The 17,500-nt window shown below is 40.3% G+C and overlaps 3 protein-coding genes, 1 long non-coding RNA gene and 1 other non-coding gene across 5 annotated transcripts in view; 1 reads left to right on the forward strand and 4 right to left on the reverse strand.

Annotated features, from left to right (window-relative positions):
* LOC138051363 (uncharacterized) overlaps nucleotides 1-17,500 on the forward strand; it is a 208,021-nt gene that overhangs the window by 146,992 nt on the left and 43,529 nt on the right. The window lies entirely within an intron of this gene.
* Nucleotides 1-17,500, reverse strand: part of LOC138051350 (tetratricopeptide repeat protein 28-like) — a 152,733-nt gene that overhangs the window by 106,284 nt on the left and 28,949 nt on the right. The window lies entirely within an intron of this gene.
* LOC138051352 (uncharacterized) overlaps nucleotides 1-17,500 on the reverse strand; it is a 543,513-nt gene that overhangs the window by 21,575 nt on the left and 504,438 nt on the right. The window contains exons 2-6 of the mRNA XM_068897547.1: nucleotides 7,199-9,066; nucleotides 5,236-5,497; nucleotides 4,100-4,449; nucleotides 3,068-3,303; nucleotides 789-1,081 (exon numbers count right to left, since the gene is read on the reverse strand). Of these exons, the coding sequence (XP_068753648.1) occupies nucleotides 789-1,081; nucleotides 3,068-3,303; nucleotides 4,100-4,449; nucleotides 5,236-5,497; nucleotides 7,199-8,381 (2,324 nt within the window). The 5' untranslated portion in view covers nucleotides 8,382-9,066. The remainder of the gene's footprint in view (nucleotides 1-788; nucleotides 1,082-3,067; nucleotides 3,304-4,099; nucleotides 4,450-5,235; nucleotides 5,498-7,198; nucleotides 9,067-17,500) is intronic.
* On the reverse strand, nucleotides 10,326-10,399 carry Trnas-aga (transfer RNA serine (anticodon AGA)). The gene has a single exon. It is a non-coding gene; the product is annotated as a tRNA-Ser (tRNA).
* Nucleotides 16,910-17,500, reverse strand: part of LOC138054617 (uncharacterized) — a 1,412-nt gene continuing 821 nt past the window's right edge. Inside the window, exon 2 of the long non-coding RNA XR_011133319.1 lies at nucleotides 16,910-17,135. This is a non-coding gene — a long non-coding RNA (uncharacterized lncRNA). The remainder of the gene's footprint in view (nucleotides 17,136-17,500) is intronic.

A 17,500-nucleotide genomic window follows, 5' to 3' on the forward strand; every position in this document is an offset into this window, starting at 1 on the left:
CATGTGAGCCAAAGGGCCAATGCTGGCACGACGTCTGGGTGACCCCTCAAATGGTCTACATAACCCCCCACGTGAACAAATTAACTGGAACGCTGACGCTTCTTTTTAATATTTTTTATTCATATTGAAATGTTTTGGAAGCCTTAGATTCAGGGCAAAGCCAGGCGATAAAATAACATAAAACACAATATAACATAAAATAACGGTAATTTTATAACATCCGAAAAATGACGTCACGTGTCAACGAATGACGTCACGTTGCGCCAAATCGGCATCAGAGGTAACGAAGAAAAGTCGTGTTATATTTTAACATAGTCTTTTAGTAAAAGAGTTGAGAACCCACAACAGTCAAGAAATTGCTTTCCAGCGTACAGACGCGTGAGGAGGATTGGGGGAGAACTGCACTAAAAGAACTGATTTGAGAAAACAAGATCTCGTTTGAGTGGACACTTCACTGACAAGGAATATAACAAAGCCTGCGATACGAAAGCATAATGATGGAACTGAAAAGGAGATCAATTGGGGAGAACCATTTTCTTGGAATTTATTGAAATATTGAAGTACCATTACGGAGTTGTTAAATTCGGGTTCGCATGATGTGAAGAAATATGCAGATCTCGGAGGGCAATATATACCCATTGGGGGCAGCCTCGTTCCCAGGAAATCTCCCTTGACTTGTGGGTCCTGGGAACGAGGTTGCCTTGGCAACACTTTTCTTGCTTTGCATAATTCCTCTTGTAATTCTAAAGTATCAAAAGACTTATTTTTGCTAACTTTCGTATACTCACCCTGAAAAACGTCGAACCTGGAACTTCACAAAATTGCCATCAAAACTTGCAGGATTTTCAAGGTCACTGGTAATTTCAATCCATTCCTTGCTTTCTCCATCGGAGGTGAGAAAAAATATCCGGACTCGACAAACTGAAGGGTCAGGAATATACTCAGGATCGAGTCCATAAGTAATTGGCAACTGAATTGTAACAGGCCTCAAAAATTCGGCACTTGGAGAGCCCAAAATACGTAATATTGGTCCCGAGCACAAATCGAGACCATTGAATTCATCCTGAAGAACTTCTTGCACCTGAAGAAGAGAGAGAACAATGCCAGAATAGCAATTATCTTTACTTTGCTATAGTTTTTTCTGCTTGGAAAAGGCTGGGTTTCACAGCATCTTTCTGCTAAGTAACCTGATCAACTGGCGAATGGAAACAAGACCGGAGGTGACCTTGTGCATGATTTGACACAGATCTAACTTGTATCCTTACCAACATCTAAGTCATGTTTTCAGCCTATCAGAAGATCAATTGAATAAGGTCTTTTTGCTCCCTCATGAAAGGGCCTTTGAAACCTGGCATAAAGGTTTTCTATTTAAAGTTCTTAATACGATCCTGTTAACAAACACAAAGCAATGTACAATAGGTTATATCCAAGATGATAAATGCTCGAGACCCTTTTACAACATACAACACTTGTGGAAGAAATTTGAATACTATTTCTATTCCTTGGCAGGAGAATTCAACCATCTTACTCTGCAAGATGTCATTATTGGAATAATTTATGCCCTTTGCTGAAATTACTTGATATTGATCGCTTAATTGTCTTTATAGGCCCGCAGAAGAAGGCAGATTCTTCCCAGCATAATCGCCTTTAAGTCAAACATTAAAATTAAATATCAAAGAAAAAAGTTCATACGTCTTAAAACTAATAGAACAAGCAATGCCTTGCTGGGCATGGGGCTGTGAGAAAGTTTAACTATACTTTTTTATACATGATGTATTACATTTATCCAAACAAGCTAAAAGAGAGCTCGATTATTTTATCTGAATTTGTTAATACGATTAATTTTAAATACAAGGTTGAGAAATTTACATGATTTAATTTATTTTATTCGCCCTCTTTGATTAATCACTCAGTTCTCATGCATGCCAGATCATTAGTTGTATTTGTTTTGTTTTCTTTTTTTTTATATATGTATCTTGTGCAATGTAAATTTCTGTTATGTTAAATAAATTTAAAAATAAAAAAGAAAATTAAAAAAAAACCTAATAGAACAGAAAAAATAAAAAATGAAGTGGACTCTGTCATCTTGTATCCTTTGGTAAATTGTGTTCTTGCTATAGGGAAGACATCGTTGACGTCACCTATTGTTATTAATGTGCCAACCAGAGCCTCATTGGCTGTCGAAACAAAGGGTCTTTTGTTGCTGTGGTTGGCACATTTGAATAACAAAAGCAATGTTTGTAAACAGATATCTTCCTTATACCCAACATCGTAAGACAAAAATGAGGTAAGCATGGAAACAAAGTCAACTCCAGCCTCATTCTCATTCAAAGACCAAGGTAGATTGGCCCACAATTGCAAAAACGCCTTGTGTTCAATTCCGAGCATTTGTCTAAACAAGTAAGAGATAAATACTGAAGAAGAAGCAGGTTATGGTTTAAAACTAATTACCAGACCAGTCAAAGTGAATGCTCCAAAAAAATGGGAAAATGGGCCCAGATGAGTCAACGTTCGTGTGTGGGTGGGTGGATGAGGGTTGGAAAAGGGACCCAGGGGTTGAAGGAAACGGATGACTAACATTTGTTGAACATTAAACTATTTACTCAAATCCTATCGTTTTAATTCTGTTCTGAAGAAACTAAGTTAAAGATCTCATTTCTTGTCAATTTATTAGAAAATCGTTTAAATGAGAAATGTTACAAATGGTTTTATGGCTTTGGTTTACGAAACCGTCTAATATCCGCAGTCACAATGAACGACTTTTGTGTATTCTACATCATGAATTATTGACCACCCCCCATAAGAGATTTTCAGGGCCAATCACACACAACAGAACACAACACAACAACAACAACAGCAACAACTATTAAAAATCCCAACTGGCCGGAGGCAAACCAGTTGGCTATTTACATGTGCAGCTAAGAAGTTGAACCAGGGACTACCAGGAACAAATTCAACGAGTGGTCAGAAGGGTCTTGGAACCTGGGATCCCCGAATCCCAAGGCAAGCGACCTAACCACTGGGCCACACTACCAGACAAATGCAGTATAAAGACGCCATAACCCACCTTAAGTTGGAAAGTAACCTTTGTTTTGTTTGGAATGGCTTTTTTAGGAACTGCGATTATCACGTCTGGATAATCAGGGTGACTGTATGTGCCGCCATTGACTGTGATGGTGTATGCTGGAGATAACTTCAAACGACAAACCACAGCGTACGTAGAACATTTTGTGATGTCAGCTTGCACCACAGGAAAGCAGGAATCAGGAATGTCGTTTGTAGATGAGTAATCATCAACGATACCTGTAATGATATAAGAATGTTATTACAAGGAAAGTTAACTGAATAGAGTGTAATGTGAAGTGCTAGATTTCTATCCCATATCCCATACGACCTTCGGGTTAGATCTCGCGGAGATCTAACCCGAAGGTCGTGGGTTCAATTCCCACCCTGGTCAGAGTTTTTCTCTATCCTTGTGTGGGCCCATTTCCATCAGTAGGGATAATGCTCACATGGTTCATATGGGATAGAAATCTAGCACTTCACATTACACTCTATTCAGTTAACTCTTTTTAAGAATGTTATTACATCTGTTTCTTACAGTACAGTAATGGCTTACAGCTAAGTAATAGGTGATATCTGCAATGATATTGTTATTTTTATTACAGCTGTTTCTGACGATAAAGCAATAATAATAATAATAATAATAATAATAATAATAGTAATAACGAGGCTAACATATTTACTGGTGGCCCAGTAGTTCCTCAATCCGATTGAACAGCCCTTTTCACGGTTAGTTTTTCTCATTTGCATTACAATGTAATCTAACGTGGATGCGAGGCAATTTCGGGCTGTGAAAAGAGCTATTGGAATTTAGAAATGTTGGCCTTCGAGGAGAGGGGAAAACCGGAGAAAAACCTCTCGGAGCAGTCTGCAGAAAGAACCAACAACAAACTTTACCCACAAATGGCCACGCGTCGGGCATTGAACCAGGACCACATTAGTGGAAGGTGAGTGTAATCACCACTACACCAACCCTGATCCCACAGATGCACCCATTTAGCTAATGCTGATGATCCATGAAAAAAAAAAAGGTTACCCGAGGGGCACTGAAAGTCCTCACTTCCATCTACGTCCTCCCATTCATTGGTTTCCGCATCAACCAGCCTTTTAATGACCAGTTCGTACCCTTTCAGGTTTGGACCACTGTGTGAAAGAGCCAGTCTTACTTCGTTGTTGAATTCAAAAGCCTCCGCATCCGTGTTGGTATATATTTCGATCACATTGCTCACGACAGCTTCGTGCTCCCCGAGGGGTGGTGAACGGGCCTCACGTTTCCATCTGTGGACTATTATTGGGGTGGGCTCCGACATAGCATCTGGGGGAAATGTAAGGTGAACGGCCCCAAGTTTAAGGTGCAAGCAGATGCCCTCGCTTGTCACTGTTCCTCTGCAAAAAAAAAAAAATTCATCTTAATGTGAAATATGATATTTACAGTGTTTTGCAGGTCTACAAAAATAGAGCTGCAACAGTGTGCAAAATTAGTGAGACACTCCCATTAAAAAATGGCCTCTCTTGCTTCCAACACCTGCCATACTTAAAATTCCATCCTTTCTCCCTTCCCCCTCCTTCTCCCTTTCGATAGTGACTGTTTAAGTTTTCAGCACAACATTGATAAGCTTTGGGGGGGGGGGGGGCTGCAGAGTGGAAGATACTGGGTAAATTAATAACGATATAATTCAAAATGGTTGCTGCATCGTCGAAGTAATCTATTTGCTTTCTTCCTCGGGCTAATCCCATAATCATGTTGTCGCAGGATAAAATAAAGATAATACCTTGAATGCACCAACTTTTGGTTACGGGTATCTAGACTCCCAATCCTTAAAATACAGAATTTAGCTCTAAGAAGCCAGAACACTGCACCTTTCTTAGAAATAGGTAAGATGAAAATCATTGCATCTATGGCCAGGATCCTAGGATTAAGGCAACGGCGGCAAAAGAAAAATTCATTACAGCTTTGTTTTCACTGTTGACGCAAGCATAAGTTTAAGCAACAAACACAAACTCTGAGAAGCGTTTAGATCAATCCGTAACTTAAGTTGGAACAAAAGACCCAATTGACTGCAAATCAAGAACGAGTCTCCGAGTGTTTCTTGAACATATGCTCGCGTCGCTAAGAAAAATTAGCGCTAAGAATCCATCAAATCATAACGATTCAGCAATGTGACCACTCACTCGTATATTATTCTTCTCTTATCTTCCTGCTCGTGGTGCTCCAATCCTAGTGTGTCAATCCTCTCTGCCTCAAGAGCTACTTCATCTTCATTGCCTTCAAGTTCTTCCTCGTCGTCCTCCTCTTGCTTGTTCCCTCCCCCTTCCTCTTCTTTCCCTTCTTCATCACCAACTTCATCATCGTCATCATCATCACCAGCAACAGCAATAACAGGGTGGATGTCGCTGTCATTGCTTATATCGTCGACGTTGCCATGACTCGATGCTAATGAAACAGAACGTAAACTACTTCTTAAACTGTGGTAATAAACAATAGACCAAATCGGTTAACTCAATGTTGTGCCCAATTCAAACCCTTTGGGAATAAAACGTGTTGTACGAGGAATTTCCATATCATTTAAATGTGAATGCTACATTAAAATTCGAATAAAATGAACAAAGTAACACAAAGTAACCACTCCAAAAAACACATGACTATCTGCGGCCTTTCCCTACATCTAGGTGAGACGGAAAGCCGCAAGAATCTGGAACAAAAATTCATCTTCCAAATTGGCACCCTTAATCCTCACGGTATTAACAAACGCTTTTCATTTAACTAATATATCCCTATTTTTCACGTTGCCATGTTACCTCCAATAGCGTAGCTCCTACTCTACTATAAAAAGTACACGACCCATAATTCCTCGATTTGCTCTGAAGGGCTAACGCTCGAAACGTCAGCTTTTAGAATCTCTGTACAGTGGCCAATTTACATTATCAACTCCGTTGATAAAACCAAACTTTTTGTGTACTACTTCCCCACCAACGCAGCACCACAGTGTCTTTAGAAACCACCCCCTTGATTGAGTTAATCAATTTGGTCTATTGTTCATTTTCCCCCAAAACGTGCTTTCAAAATTGACACTGAATGGAGGAGCCTTTCTCTTGGGTAATGGAATCTTGGCCCTAGCAATTTTCACATACTATACATACTTTCTAGTATGTACATCAATATGTAATTTCCAAACATTTCTACTTTCCTAGGATGTTTTTTAGCTTACAGACATTTGCCTCCCAAAACACTTAATTTGCTTATTTAGCTTTGGAAACACAGAAAATACGCATTCCCCGAGACTGTCACTTAATAATATTGTATATGAAAAGTTGGTATAGCAAGCTGAAGAGTGTACTTGTCACCCGAGAAACACCGCAAAAAGCTTGGAGTTATTTTGAAGTATTTTCAAGGGCCAAAATAACACAACGGCTAGATCCTCAGTCATGGAAGCAAACTTTTTTCCCAAGTCCCTGATTTCTATCAAGTGATTAACTAATTCTGGAACAGATGCTTACAAAACAAGGCACAAATGTAAGGACTTAGACAGTCTTGGACAGTATCTTAATACTACTGAAATCTCATGGTACTTTAACTATAATTGGCATGATATCTTATGTCTGACTGCTACTGAAGTATCAATAATTGAATTGTTTTTTCAATAACTCATATAATCGAAGAAAGGAAAATAACATATCGACGTATCAGAGTCCAAGTAGTTTTTTCACGTTTTGGACATCGTTTCTGAAAAACAAAACAGACAAAAAAAAAATGATTTAACGGTTTGTGCTTAGTTAATAGCAACAATTCCTATTCAGTGTTACTTTGACATGTAGACTTGAGGACCTCAAAAGTTCACTTCACTTGACATAAGCAACCGGCAATCACCGATCAGTTTCACTGTCAGTCCATCATAACACGACTCAAACAGATAGCTATCTGCAGGAAGCTGAAGTAGCTGACTCGGTGAATGCAGACATTATTTAATTCAGGTATTAGCCAAAGCAGTTCGAGTAAAAGTAACCACTCTGGCAACCGTTTTTAAAGCCATTTCTCTGTGAAGAACGTACCTGCTCCTTTTGACAACTTCCTGATTAAAAACATATACAAAGTACAGCGATTCAGTCATTAAAGTTCTATTCAGATAGCACTTACCATCCTTTTTGTGCTCGTGTTGCCCAAATTCAAAGGTGACATCTTCGCCAATTAGCACAAATGGCGCCCAGTATTTTATGGCGGAATAATTTTTTGTCTCCCGAAGAGACTTCATAGCATGGTGAAGAGCTGTACTTGCACTTTTTCTATCTGCCAAGTGTTGGTAGAAACTCTTCATGAACATGAAGGTCGCCTCGTCGTCAATTGCCCAGAGTGACACCAGAACAGACCGGGCACCAGCACACAGGAAAGCCCTGGCTATTCCCACAATACCCTCAGATTTTACCTCTCCCTGGCCACTATGACAGCAACTCAGCACAACTAGTCTTGCCTGAAGACGAACTGCTTGAACATCGCTCAACGATAACATGTAATCTTCCTTTTCAAGGATCTGGGATGTGCGTTTGGGATTTGGGGCCAAAGCAATTTCTCCAAATTTGGCATCTCCATGTGCAGCAATGTGGATTAAACCAACTGACTTCATTCTTTTCAGCACCTCAGCTTTGGTTGCATTTTTTCCTGTAAGAGGCACGGTCTGCAGAAGTTCTCCAATCATATCCACCTCTTTTTTCGCACATGGCAGCTGTGCATACATGGGTTCACCAGTGCGGTAAGTGACTTCCTTCAAGCACGGATCGCCCACAAGCAGTGCTTCATTCTTACCTTGGAAGTCGTCAGGTGCAATGGTGATCAATTTTAAAGCAGTCAGCGAGGGAATTGCACGGATCTTGACAGAGTCACTCAATGCAGAAAAAGGAGCCAGGCAAAAGTGCCCATCAGGAACAAAGACTAAGTCATCACCCTGAAGAAATTCTGCGATAGGACTGACTAAGACATCATACAAAGGTTTCAAAGAGTGCACAGAGAAGCTCAAGGACTGAACGCTTTCTTGAACACCATCCCTACTGCTCGAGAAGTTGCTGCGTTGTCTGTCAAGTGAACGATTCTCACATCGTACAACCGTCCCCTCATTAATTTGTTTAAAAGTACTTTTCATCAGAGAGTCAGCACTTCCATTTTCGATTTTCTTTTGTCTAAAATTTATCCCGATATCTTCTCTTAGCAACCAGAAGCTGATCGTGTTCCCTTCAAGTGCTGTGAAAACAGTTTGTGAAGGTAGATCTTTCATAACCAAAGGGGTAGTTACCTTCATCGTAGGTTTCTCATCAACGCCGTATTGCATCTTCAAAATGTCTGCCAAAGCCTGTGCTCGTCCTTGCTCAGCAGCATACAAAGCCTCATCAACCTCTCCATGCTTCAAGAGTGCTGTCCACAGAGCGGTGTACGCAAACCCATTTTTGTCACGAAAGCTAATTTTCCATGTATCCTCTGCCTCAAGAAGCCGCCTTGTTTCTTCAAAATAATGTATGCTTAGACGATAGTAATTAAGTAATGCTCCGGCTAAGAAGCAGGCAGCCCAGCGGCAAAAGTACTTAGAAGCTACTTCACTCCAATCGAGGCATCTGATTGGCTAATATCGGAAAATGTCGAAAAAAGATGAGAAAAAAATGAAAAAAAAGCCTTTTTTGGATTTCTTCTTCCCCATGCCCTTGATCTCTGTCTCTCGGCCAAATTTGGGCATTGTTCTATGCGCCATTCGCCAATCGGCAAATGGCGCATAGAATCTTGACGATATTTAAAAACATAGTTTTTGAAGGCATAATGATTTGTTCTACGAAACAGAATCTAACTTTTTAGACGGCAAGTCGATTACATTTTTCATTGAAATTCAAATTTCGCGCTTTTAGCTGCTTACACCAATGGGAACAGCCGAACTTAATTTGATTAAAAATGTTGGCACATTTTAACTAACCGACGCTATTGCCGCGGGCTATTGTTTTTCTGCCTGCTTCTTAGCCGGACCATTACTTAAGAGCTTTGCTAAAGGAGTCAGAATCTTCGTGAACACCAATATGATAACATGCCATTGCCAGCCCTATTGGGTCCTCCGTTTCTTTTGCAATACTAAGATGTTGATTGTAGTATGCTATGGCTTGCTCAGGATCACGAAGACTTTGATAAGCGTTGCCGAGATTGGCATAGGCTCCTCCTTCACCGGCCTTATACCCCAGTTCTTTCATAATACTAAGATATTGGTTGTGGTACGCTATGGCTTGCTTAAAATCACCAAGACTGTCATAAGCGTTGCCGAGATTGCCATAGGCTCTTCCTTCTCCGACCCTATCCCCCAATTCTTTCGCAATACTAAGATCTTGATTGTGGTATGCTATGGCTTGCTTAAAATCACCAAGACGGTAATAAGCGTTGCCGAGATTGCTATAGGCTCCTCCTTCTCTGGCCCTATCCCCCAGTTCTTTCGCAATACTAAGATCTTGATTGTGGTATGCTATGGCTTGCTTAAAATCACCAAGACGGTAATAAGCGTTGCCGAGATTGCTATAGGCTCCTCCTTCACCGTCCCTATCCCCCAGTTTTTTCGCAATACTAAGATCTTGATTGTGGTATGCTATGGCTTGCTTAAGATCACCGAGACTTTGATAAGCGTTGCCGAGATTGCCATAGGTGGCTCCTTCTCCGGCCCTGAAATCTATTTCCTTAAAAATGACTAATGCTTCTGTGTAATTTGTTATGGCCTGATGAAAGTCAGCTGTGCCCTGATAGTATCTACCAAGATTGAAAGAAGCCAAACCCTCGCCTTTTCTGTCTCCCTCCTTTCTTGCAATGCTGAGCTTTTGCATGTGCCGCTCCAAAACTTCCAACTTTCTATCCACCATTCTTGATAATCAGAACCAGGAAGCTTTTCTTAGAAATCTGGGATGCCTCTAGAAGATAAATGAACGAAAACACAATAGGTTTAATGCCCTGACTACAGGATTCTAAACTGGCACAGCAAGATTAATTGAAAAGTGAAGGAATAACTATCTTAAGCCAGTATTTCGAAAGAAAATGCCTTTCTCTATCAGGGTTTCCCAAGGAATGATTTCGGCTTATCAAGATAGTTGTTACAGAATAAATAGGAATGTAGCCCGTCATATGATAAAATACTTGGGCATTTAACAGACTAAGAGCGTTTTATACAATAATAATCACGGAGCAAATGTGAGAATGAAATACACAGTAAATGAAATGGTGACAATAGAACCCACTGGAAACTCGGAAAAATCCGAGCCCCAGATGGGATTCGAACCCACGACCCTCCGTGCTCTAGTCGGATGCTCTAACCACTGAGCTACTAGAGACTCAATGGTGAGCAAGGTCGAAATGTGGGTTTTGACTCGAGCTGCATCACGCAGCTACAAAGTCAAATAACCGCAGCATAGCTCATAACTGCATCACGCAGTCACATTAAAGCATATCTACGATGCGGCCAACCAACCACCCAAGTGAGCAAATGTGAGAATGAAATACACAGTAAATGAAATGGTGACAATAGAACCCACTGGAAACTCGGAAAAATCCGAGCCCCAGATGGGATTCGAACCCACGACCCTCCGTGATCTAGTCGGATGCTCTAACCACTGAGCTACAAGAGACTCACAGGGGAGCAAGGTCGAATTGTGGGTGTTGACTCGAGCTGCATCACGCAGCTACAAAGTCAAATAACCGCAGCATAGCTCATAACTGCATCACGCAGTCACATTAAAGCATATCTACGATGCGGCCAACCAACCACCCAAGTGAGCAAATGTGAGAATGAAATACACAGTAAATGAAATGGTGACAATAGAACCCACTGGAAACTCGGAAAAATCCGAGCCCCAGATGGGATTCGAACCCACGACCCTCCGTGATCTAGTCGGATGCTCTAACCACTGAGCTACTAGAGACTCAATGGTGAGCAAGGTCGAAATGTGGGTTTTGACTCGAGCTGCATCACGCAGCTACAAAGTCAAATAACCGCAGCATAGCTCATAACTGCATCACGCAGTCACATTAAAGCATATCTACGATGCGGCCAACCAACCACCCAAGTGAGCAAATGTGAGAATGAAATACACAGTAAATGAAATGGTGACAATAGAACCCACTGGAAACTCGGAAAAATCCGAGCCCCAGATGGGATTCGAACCCACGACCCTCCGTGATCTAGTCGGATGCTCTAACCACTGAGCTACTAGAGACTCAATGGTGAGCAAGGTCGAAATGTGGGTTTTGACTCGAGCTGCATCACGCAGCTACAAAGTCAAATAACCGCAGCATAGCTCATAACTGCATCACGCAGTCACATTAAAGCATATCTACGATGCGGCCAACCAACCACCCAAGTGAGCAAATGTGAGAATGAAATACACAGTAAATGAAATGGTGACAATAGAACCCACTGGAAACTCGGAAAAATCCGAGCCCCAGATGGGATTCGAACCCACGACCCTCCGTGATCTAGTCGGATGCTCTAACCACTGAGCTACTAGAGACTCAATGGTGAGCAAGGTCGAAATGTGGGTTTTGACTCGAGCTGCATCACGCAGCTACAAAGTCAAATAACCGCAGCATAGCTCATAACTGCATCACGCAGTCACATTAAAGCATGTCTACGATGCGGCCAACCAACCACCCAAGTGAGCAAATGTGAGAATGAAATACACAGTAAATGAAATGGTGACAATAGAACCCACTGGAAACTCGGAAAAATCCGAGCCCCAGATGGGATTCGAACCCACGACCCTCCGTGATCTAGTCGGATGCTCTAACCACTGAGCTACTAGAGACTCAATGGTGAGCAAGGTCGAAATGTGGGTTTTGACTCGAGCTGCATCACGCAGCTACAAAGTCAAATAACCGCAGCATAGCTCATAACTGCATCACGCAGTCACATTAAAGCATATCTACGATGCGGCCAACCAACCACCCAAGTGAGCAAATGTGAGAATGAAATACACAGTAAATGAAATGGTGACAATAGAACCCACTGGAAACTCGGAAAAATCCGAGCCCCAGATGGGATTCGAACCCACGACCCTCCGTGATCTAGTCGGATGCTCTAACCACTGAGCTACTAGAGACTCAATGGTGAGCAAGGTCGAAATGTGCTGCGTGATTCAGCTCGAGTCAAAAATCTTTTCCAGTGGGTTCTATTGTCACCATTTCATTTACTGAATAATCACGGAACATTAAAAATAGAAATTCTTTTATGTAAATGAGGGAAAAACAGCCTATAGAAAAACGATGGCATCCCATTTCATCTTTCTTATCGAAAGCTAATTAAAAGTTCGTAAGATATGCTTGGCTGGCAGGAAATTTGCTGCCGGTATGTAGCTGACGGAAGGGGAGGTCATTAAGAGTGTAATATTCAATTTTCTACAATTGAGGTCAAACTCATAATTTTTTATTTCAGGTCTAAATCTATCCAATGTCGGAATCGGAAATTCAATCACCTGTTTTTCTTCATAATTTTTGGGTCTGGATACCTGGTGAATCCATGTTTTTTATCCAGGGACTTTGAATGAGCTAATTGAATAGCTAACACGTTTCCACTGGGAAAGGCTGCTCATCAGGACAAAATTAGCCGCCTTTATTTTAGAGGCGCATAATCCGGCTGTCTGAATTATGCCTTTCCCTCTCTTTCTCCATAAGCCGAGATCACTCCTTGGGAAACCCTGATAAAGAAAGGCATTTTCTTTCGAAATATTAGCTTAAGATAGTTATTCCTTCACTTTTTAATTAACCTTGCTGTGCCGGTTTTTTAGCATGTATTTTTCTGCGTTGTTTAATGAGTACATGTCGGTAGCCACTTAGACACCATACTACTAATGGAGTCTTTAAGTACGTTGTTCATTGTCATTCGGGTTCTAACCATTCACTACACTAGCTCTCTACGAACTTCATTGGCTTCCCATTGCTTATCGAATCAGGTTTAAGATTTAAATCAATTCATGGATCAGCACCATCTTATCTTAGTGACTTGATTACGCTTGAATAATAGCCTGTTATTAGCAGTTCTGCAGAAGATAAGGTGCCCAACACTTGATGGCAGGTCACCTGACCTGCGTGTTGCTATGACACTTGGGAGTTTTACTGTAAAATGCAAGTGCGACACTGTTTGTAGCTGTTCCTTTAATTTTAACATCACTTTCTTGAATACGTACACAAGCACCAAGAACAAAGTGTTAAACCACTGAACAGAAAATTGTGCTTGAAAACCTAGTAGTTAGACAACAATAGTCTTTCGGATTTCAGTTACGCTGACATTTCATAAGAAGCACTTGTTTTCAACATTTGGAACCTCGTTATAGCGGTTAGCTGTCAGGGCATTGAACATTGAGCATTGAACATTGAACATTGAACATTGAGCTGTCAGGGCATTGAACGTATTTCTCCATGTTGTTTAATGCGTACATGTGGGTAGCCACTTAGACACCGTACTACCAGTGGAGTCTTTAAGTATGTTGTTAGTTGTCATTCGGGTTCTAACCATTCACTACACTAGCTCTCTACGAACTTCATTGGCTTCCCATTGCTTATCGAATCAGGTTTAAGATTTAAATCAATTCATGGATCAGCACCATCTTATCTTAGTGACTTGATTACGCTTGAATAATAGCCTGTTATTAGCAGTTCTGCAGAAGATAAGGTGCCCAACACTTAATGGCAGACATTTCATAAGAAGCGCTTGTTTTCAACATTTGGAACCTCTTTATAGCAGTCAGCTGCCACATGCAATTTGCCTTAACAAACATTAAGACGAGATTTTTTTGAACATCGAGTAATAAAGCGCGCCAGCGGCCAAAAATCCCATAAGAGCTTGCGCGCATCTTACAGATCAGGACTTGTACCGTCGGCCATATTGTGTCGCGGTGGAAGAGCACATAGAAGTTGTGTTGAGTGCAAGCGATTAGCCAACCATTTTACACAGGTATTTCATTCAGTCACTTCGGAAAGATCTGTAAAGCTTTGAAAAACGTTTTGAAGCGGTGAATTTATCGTATTTAGTTTAACCTTCTTGCAAGGTTATAACCAGTTCGCAAATTGTTCGAAAAGATCTTTCTGCCGTAAGATTTCGAGTTCTCCGACTCTGCTAATAAGAGATCCAGTCTAGAATTAGTGTGTCAAGACTTGCTTTTGGACTATCTTGAGATTGCAAACCTAGGATGAATTCTTATTACACTTCGATTAAAATAGTGTGAACAGTTCTTGTGTCATTGCCTTGTCTGTGACCGGTGATCTGATATTCGAGTTAGAAGTAGTCAAGTTGATGTGATCGAAGCAGCTTCTGTCACTTGCGTTACGGTTCAGTGAGGTTTCCTACAGATCGTTTTCGGACTGCTGTTGTCGTTACAGCTGGGTGTACTCTATCGCTAGACCTTGCAAAAGGCAATTTTGTCCTTTTTTTGTTTTTGAAAGGTAACTTCCGTAAAAAGGTTCGTAAGACCCCCAGTGTTTAAGTGTTTCCTTTTCAGTTCCCCCTTTAAAATTACACATTAAGATTGTGTTCAGCTTAGCTTCAATTGTCAACTTTCAATTTCGATTGTTGAGTTGAATTTCTCATAAAATATGCCACAAATGTTTCACTTTCCAATTCACTAGAGTTAAGTCTAGCTTATATCAAAGCTAAAAAAAAGAGTTATTGAAGGTTTGATCTTTGTGAAGAATTGAAAAAAAAAAAAAAGAAAGGAACTAGTCCCAGCTGAGCCTCAGAGGTTGTAAACAATGTCTTCATCAGTACTTACATATAGCATATGTAAAAAACCTACAAGGAAGGAAGAATCTCGTCCCATAAATGATGTTAAAGGAAAAATGTCAAGCCTGTAGGAATACCACTATCCGCCTCTGATGTTCAGCGTCCAAATGCACAACTCCCCTGTACAAGCTAAAACATTTAAAGTCACTACCAAAGTCCACTTATGTCCAGGTTTGACCCTAATTAGATACACGCCCAATTTTGACATCCAACACAAAGTGTCCCTTTAAGTCTAAGCATTTGCTACCTATTTTCAACAATAGGGTAAGGGTAAAGGTCAGCATTATTTTTAGCTTTGGGTAAATGCAGCAGCTAATCTTCACTTAAAGAGTAGCATTTGGGGGACACTTTGTGACATAAATTGTCTGTACTCTGAGACACAAGTGATGTTGAAGTTGGCGAGAAGAGCAAGGGGACACTTTGTGACGCTTATTGAAATCCGTGTGCATCCAATTAGGGTCAAACCTGGACATATCTCCCAAAGTCAGTCGATGATTTGTTCCCTGAAGCTAAGAAAACTTTTTTGGAAAAAAAGTTTGGCTGTGTGGCCCTCATAAGCAGTTTAAGGTGCTGTGGTGCATGTTATGTAAGGTTGCACAGGCTGTCACCCAGTGTAAACAAAAGTGTTCCACAGCCCCTGTCTGCAAACAATTCTATTCAAAATCAAGTTGGTTGTACCTCAGTGTCATATGAACTGACGTCAAAGCGAACTCAGCGGAGGATTTGAAACAAACTTTAAAACTGCGCAAGGCAAAAAGTGGCTGAACTTAAAACAGAAGTTGAAAACATGGGTGCCTCAAATGAACAGATCTGCCAGGAAATTCTTGAAGGCCAATTTGATGGGGTAAACTTTCCTTCTTTTAACTCACATGGTAAAATTCTACCATACATATTCTACCTTACTAGTTGGTTTTTCAGTTTATTTGGATTGGTAATGAAAAGATGAACACAATTAAAGGATCTCCCAAGCCCGCGAAACTGAAAACATGGCATACTGTCATGCTTGTATAACAGGGTAAAAGTTACTACTGGTAACCCTACAAAATACAGTAAAGACCCACACATAAGAACCTAGAATTTTCGAGGTCAGGCTGAGCAGGTTCTAATATTTTAGGCTATTTTTTCATAATTCAGACTGATTACATGTAGTTTCTTAATAGGTTCTTATTTCTCAGAGGAACAACAATAAATTTCTATATTTTATTCATAAGATATGTAGACAGTATTGCACTGAAGCTTTATGGAAAACATATTTCTAGAGAAAATCCAATAAAATGCCAATCAAAGAAAACATATACACAATAGACCTAATCGGCTAACTCAATGTTGTACCCAATTTCTCCCAAGATTAAGATTCTTTGTGTATTGTATTTGCATTATAATGTACCATTCATATTTAAATGATATGGAAATACCTGAAACAAAACGTTTTATTCCCAGAGGGTTTGAATTGGGTACAACATTGAGTTAGCGGATTAGGTCTAAAACAGGAGTTTTCTCGAGGGTGATTTTTTTGTAAAAGTACCTCTTTTTCTTTGCCAGGCTCTGCAGGTTCTTATATTTTTGGGTATTTTTAAAATGCCAAATTTCAGCCTGTACTAGGTTCTTATATGTGAGTTTGTACTGTATGCATTATTCCCTAAAATAGAAAACTAATCCAGGCTATGAAGAGTACCCTTTTTGCATTCTAATAATCAGATCAGAGTCAGTAATTATTACTGACTAATTCAACGTCAGGACATTTTTCCTTTACCTTTGATAATAAAAAAATAAGATCACAATATTTTTCACCTCTATCAGTACTTTGCACGAATATTGGCTTTAGCAATGTTTTGGAAACATGATTGTAAACATGCGAACCTCACTCTCTAGGAGGTGTTTCTTACTAGAAGTAAAAAGTAAAAGGAGCAAGCCATTGTCTTCACTTCTTTCAAATTCCATTCAGGAAAAAGTGAATGCAAATGCTAACATCATGGAGGGCTTAGCTCTCAGCTACTCCAGAGAGAGACCTGGAAGTCCCAAATGGGTTGAACTGTTGAACTGTGTGGCACAGCAATACACAAATAAGGAAATTAAGCAAATGTTCAGGTTTACTAACAGTCGAGGAGAAGAAGTATCATGCACAGACTACGAATTAACAAAAGATAGACTCTATAGTAAGATGTATGGTCCAGGAGCAGCACTTCCGAAAATAAGACGCCAATATAGTCATAAACTTCCACCAGAAACCATTGCTTTTGTCTTAGAATTTATCCATCATCTAGACAGTGAAGAGTATTCATCTTATAAAAGTGGCCCCTGTGATGGAAAACAAAAATCATGGATAAGTGAATTATTAGGAGGAGGAAATCAACCTGTTTTGTGGTTCAATTAAGCAAAACAAGTCTGCCTTTTATGACAGATATACATTGTAAACAGGAATGTGAACAACTGGAGATTAGACCTATAAGCTTTAGTACAATTTTTAAGGGTTTGTCTGCAGGAAATTTCAAAATAATGGCAGAGAAGGCAGGACTCTAATATTTGCACAAAACTTGGCGCGGAGCATTTCATCGTGGTAGATAAGCTGCTAACTCGTTTAGGTGAAATGCTGAGGAGCCAACGTAAACCAGACATAACTCCAGGATTAATGAGCAAAGCAAAGACGTTAACAAATAATATAT

Source organism: Montipora capricornis, chromosome 6, assembly GCF_036669925.1.
Source record: "Montipora capricornis isolate CH-2021 chromosome 6, ASM3666992v2, whole genome shotgun sequence".
In the NCBI taxonomy this organism is placed as follows: domain Eukaryota; kingdom Metazoa; phylum Cnidaria; class Anthozoa; order Scleractinia; family Acroporidae; genus Montipora; species Montipora capricornis.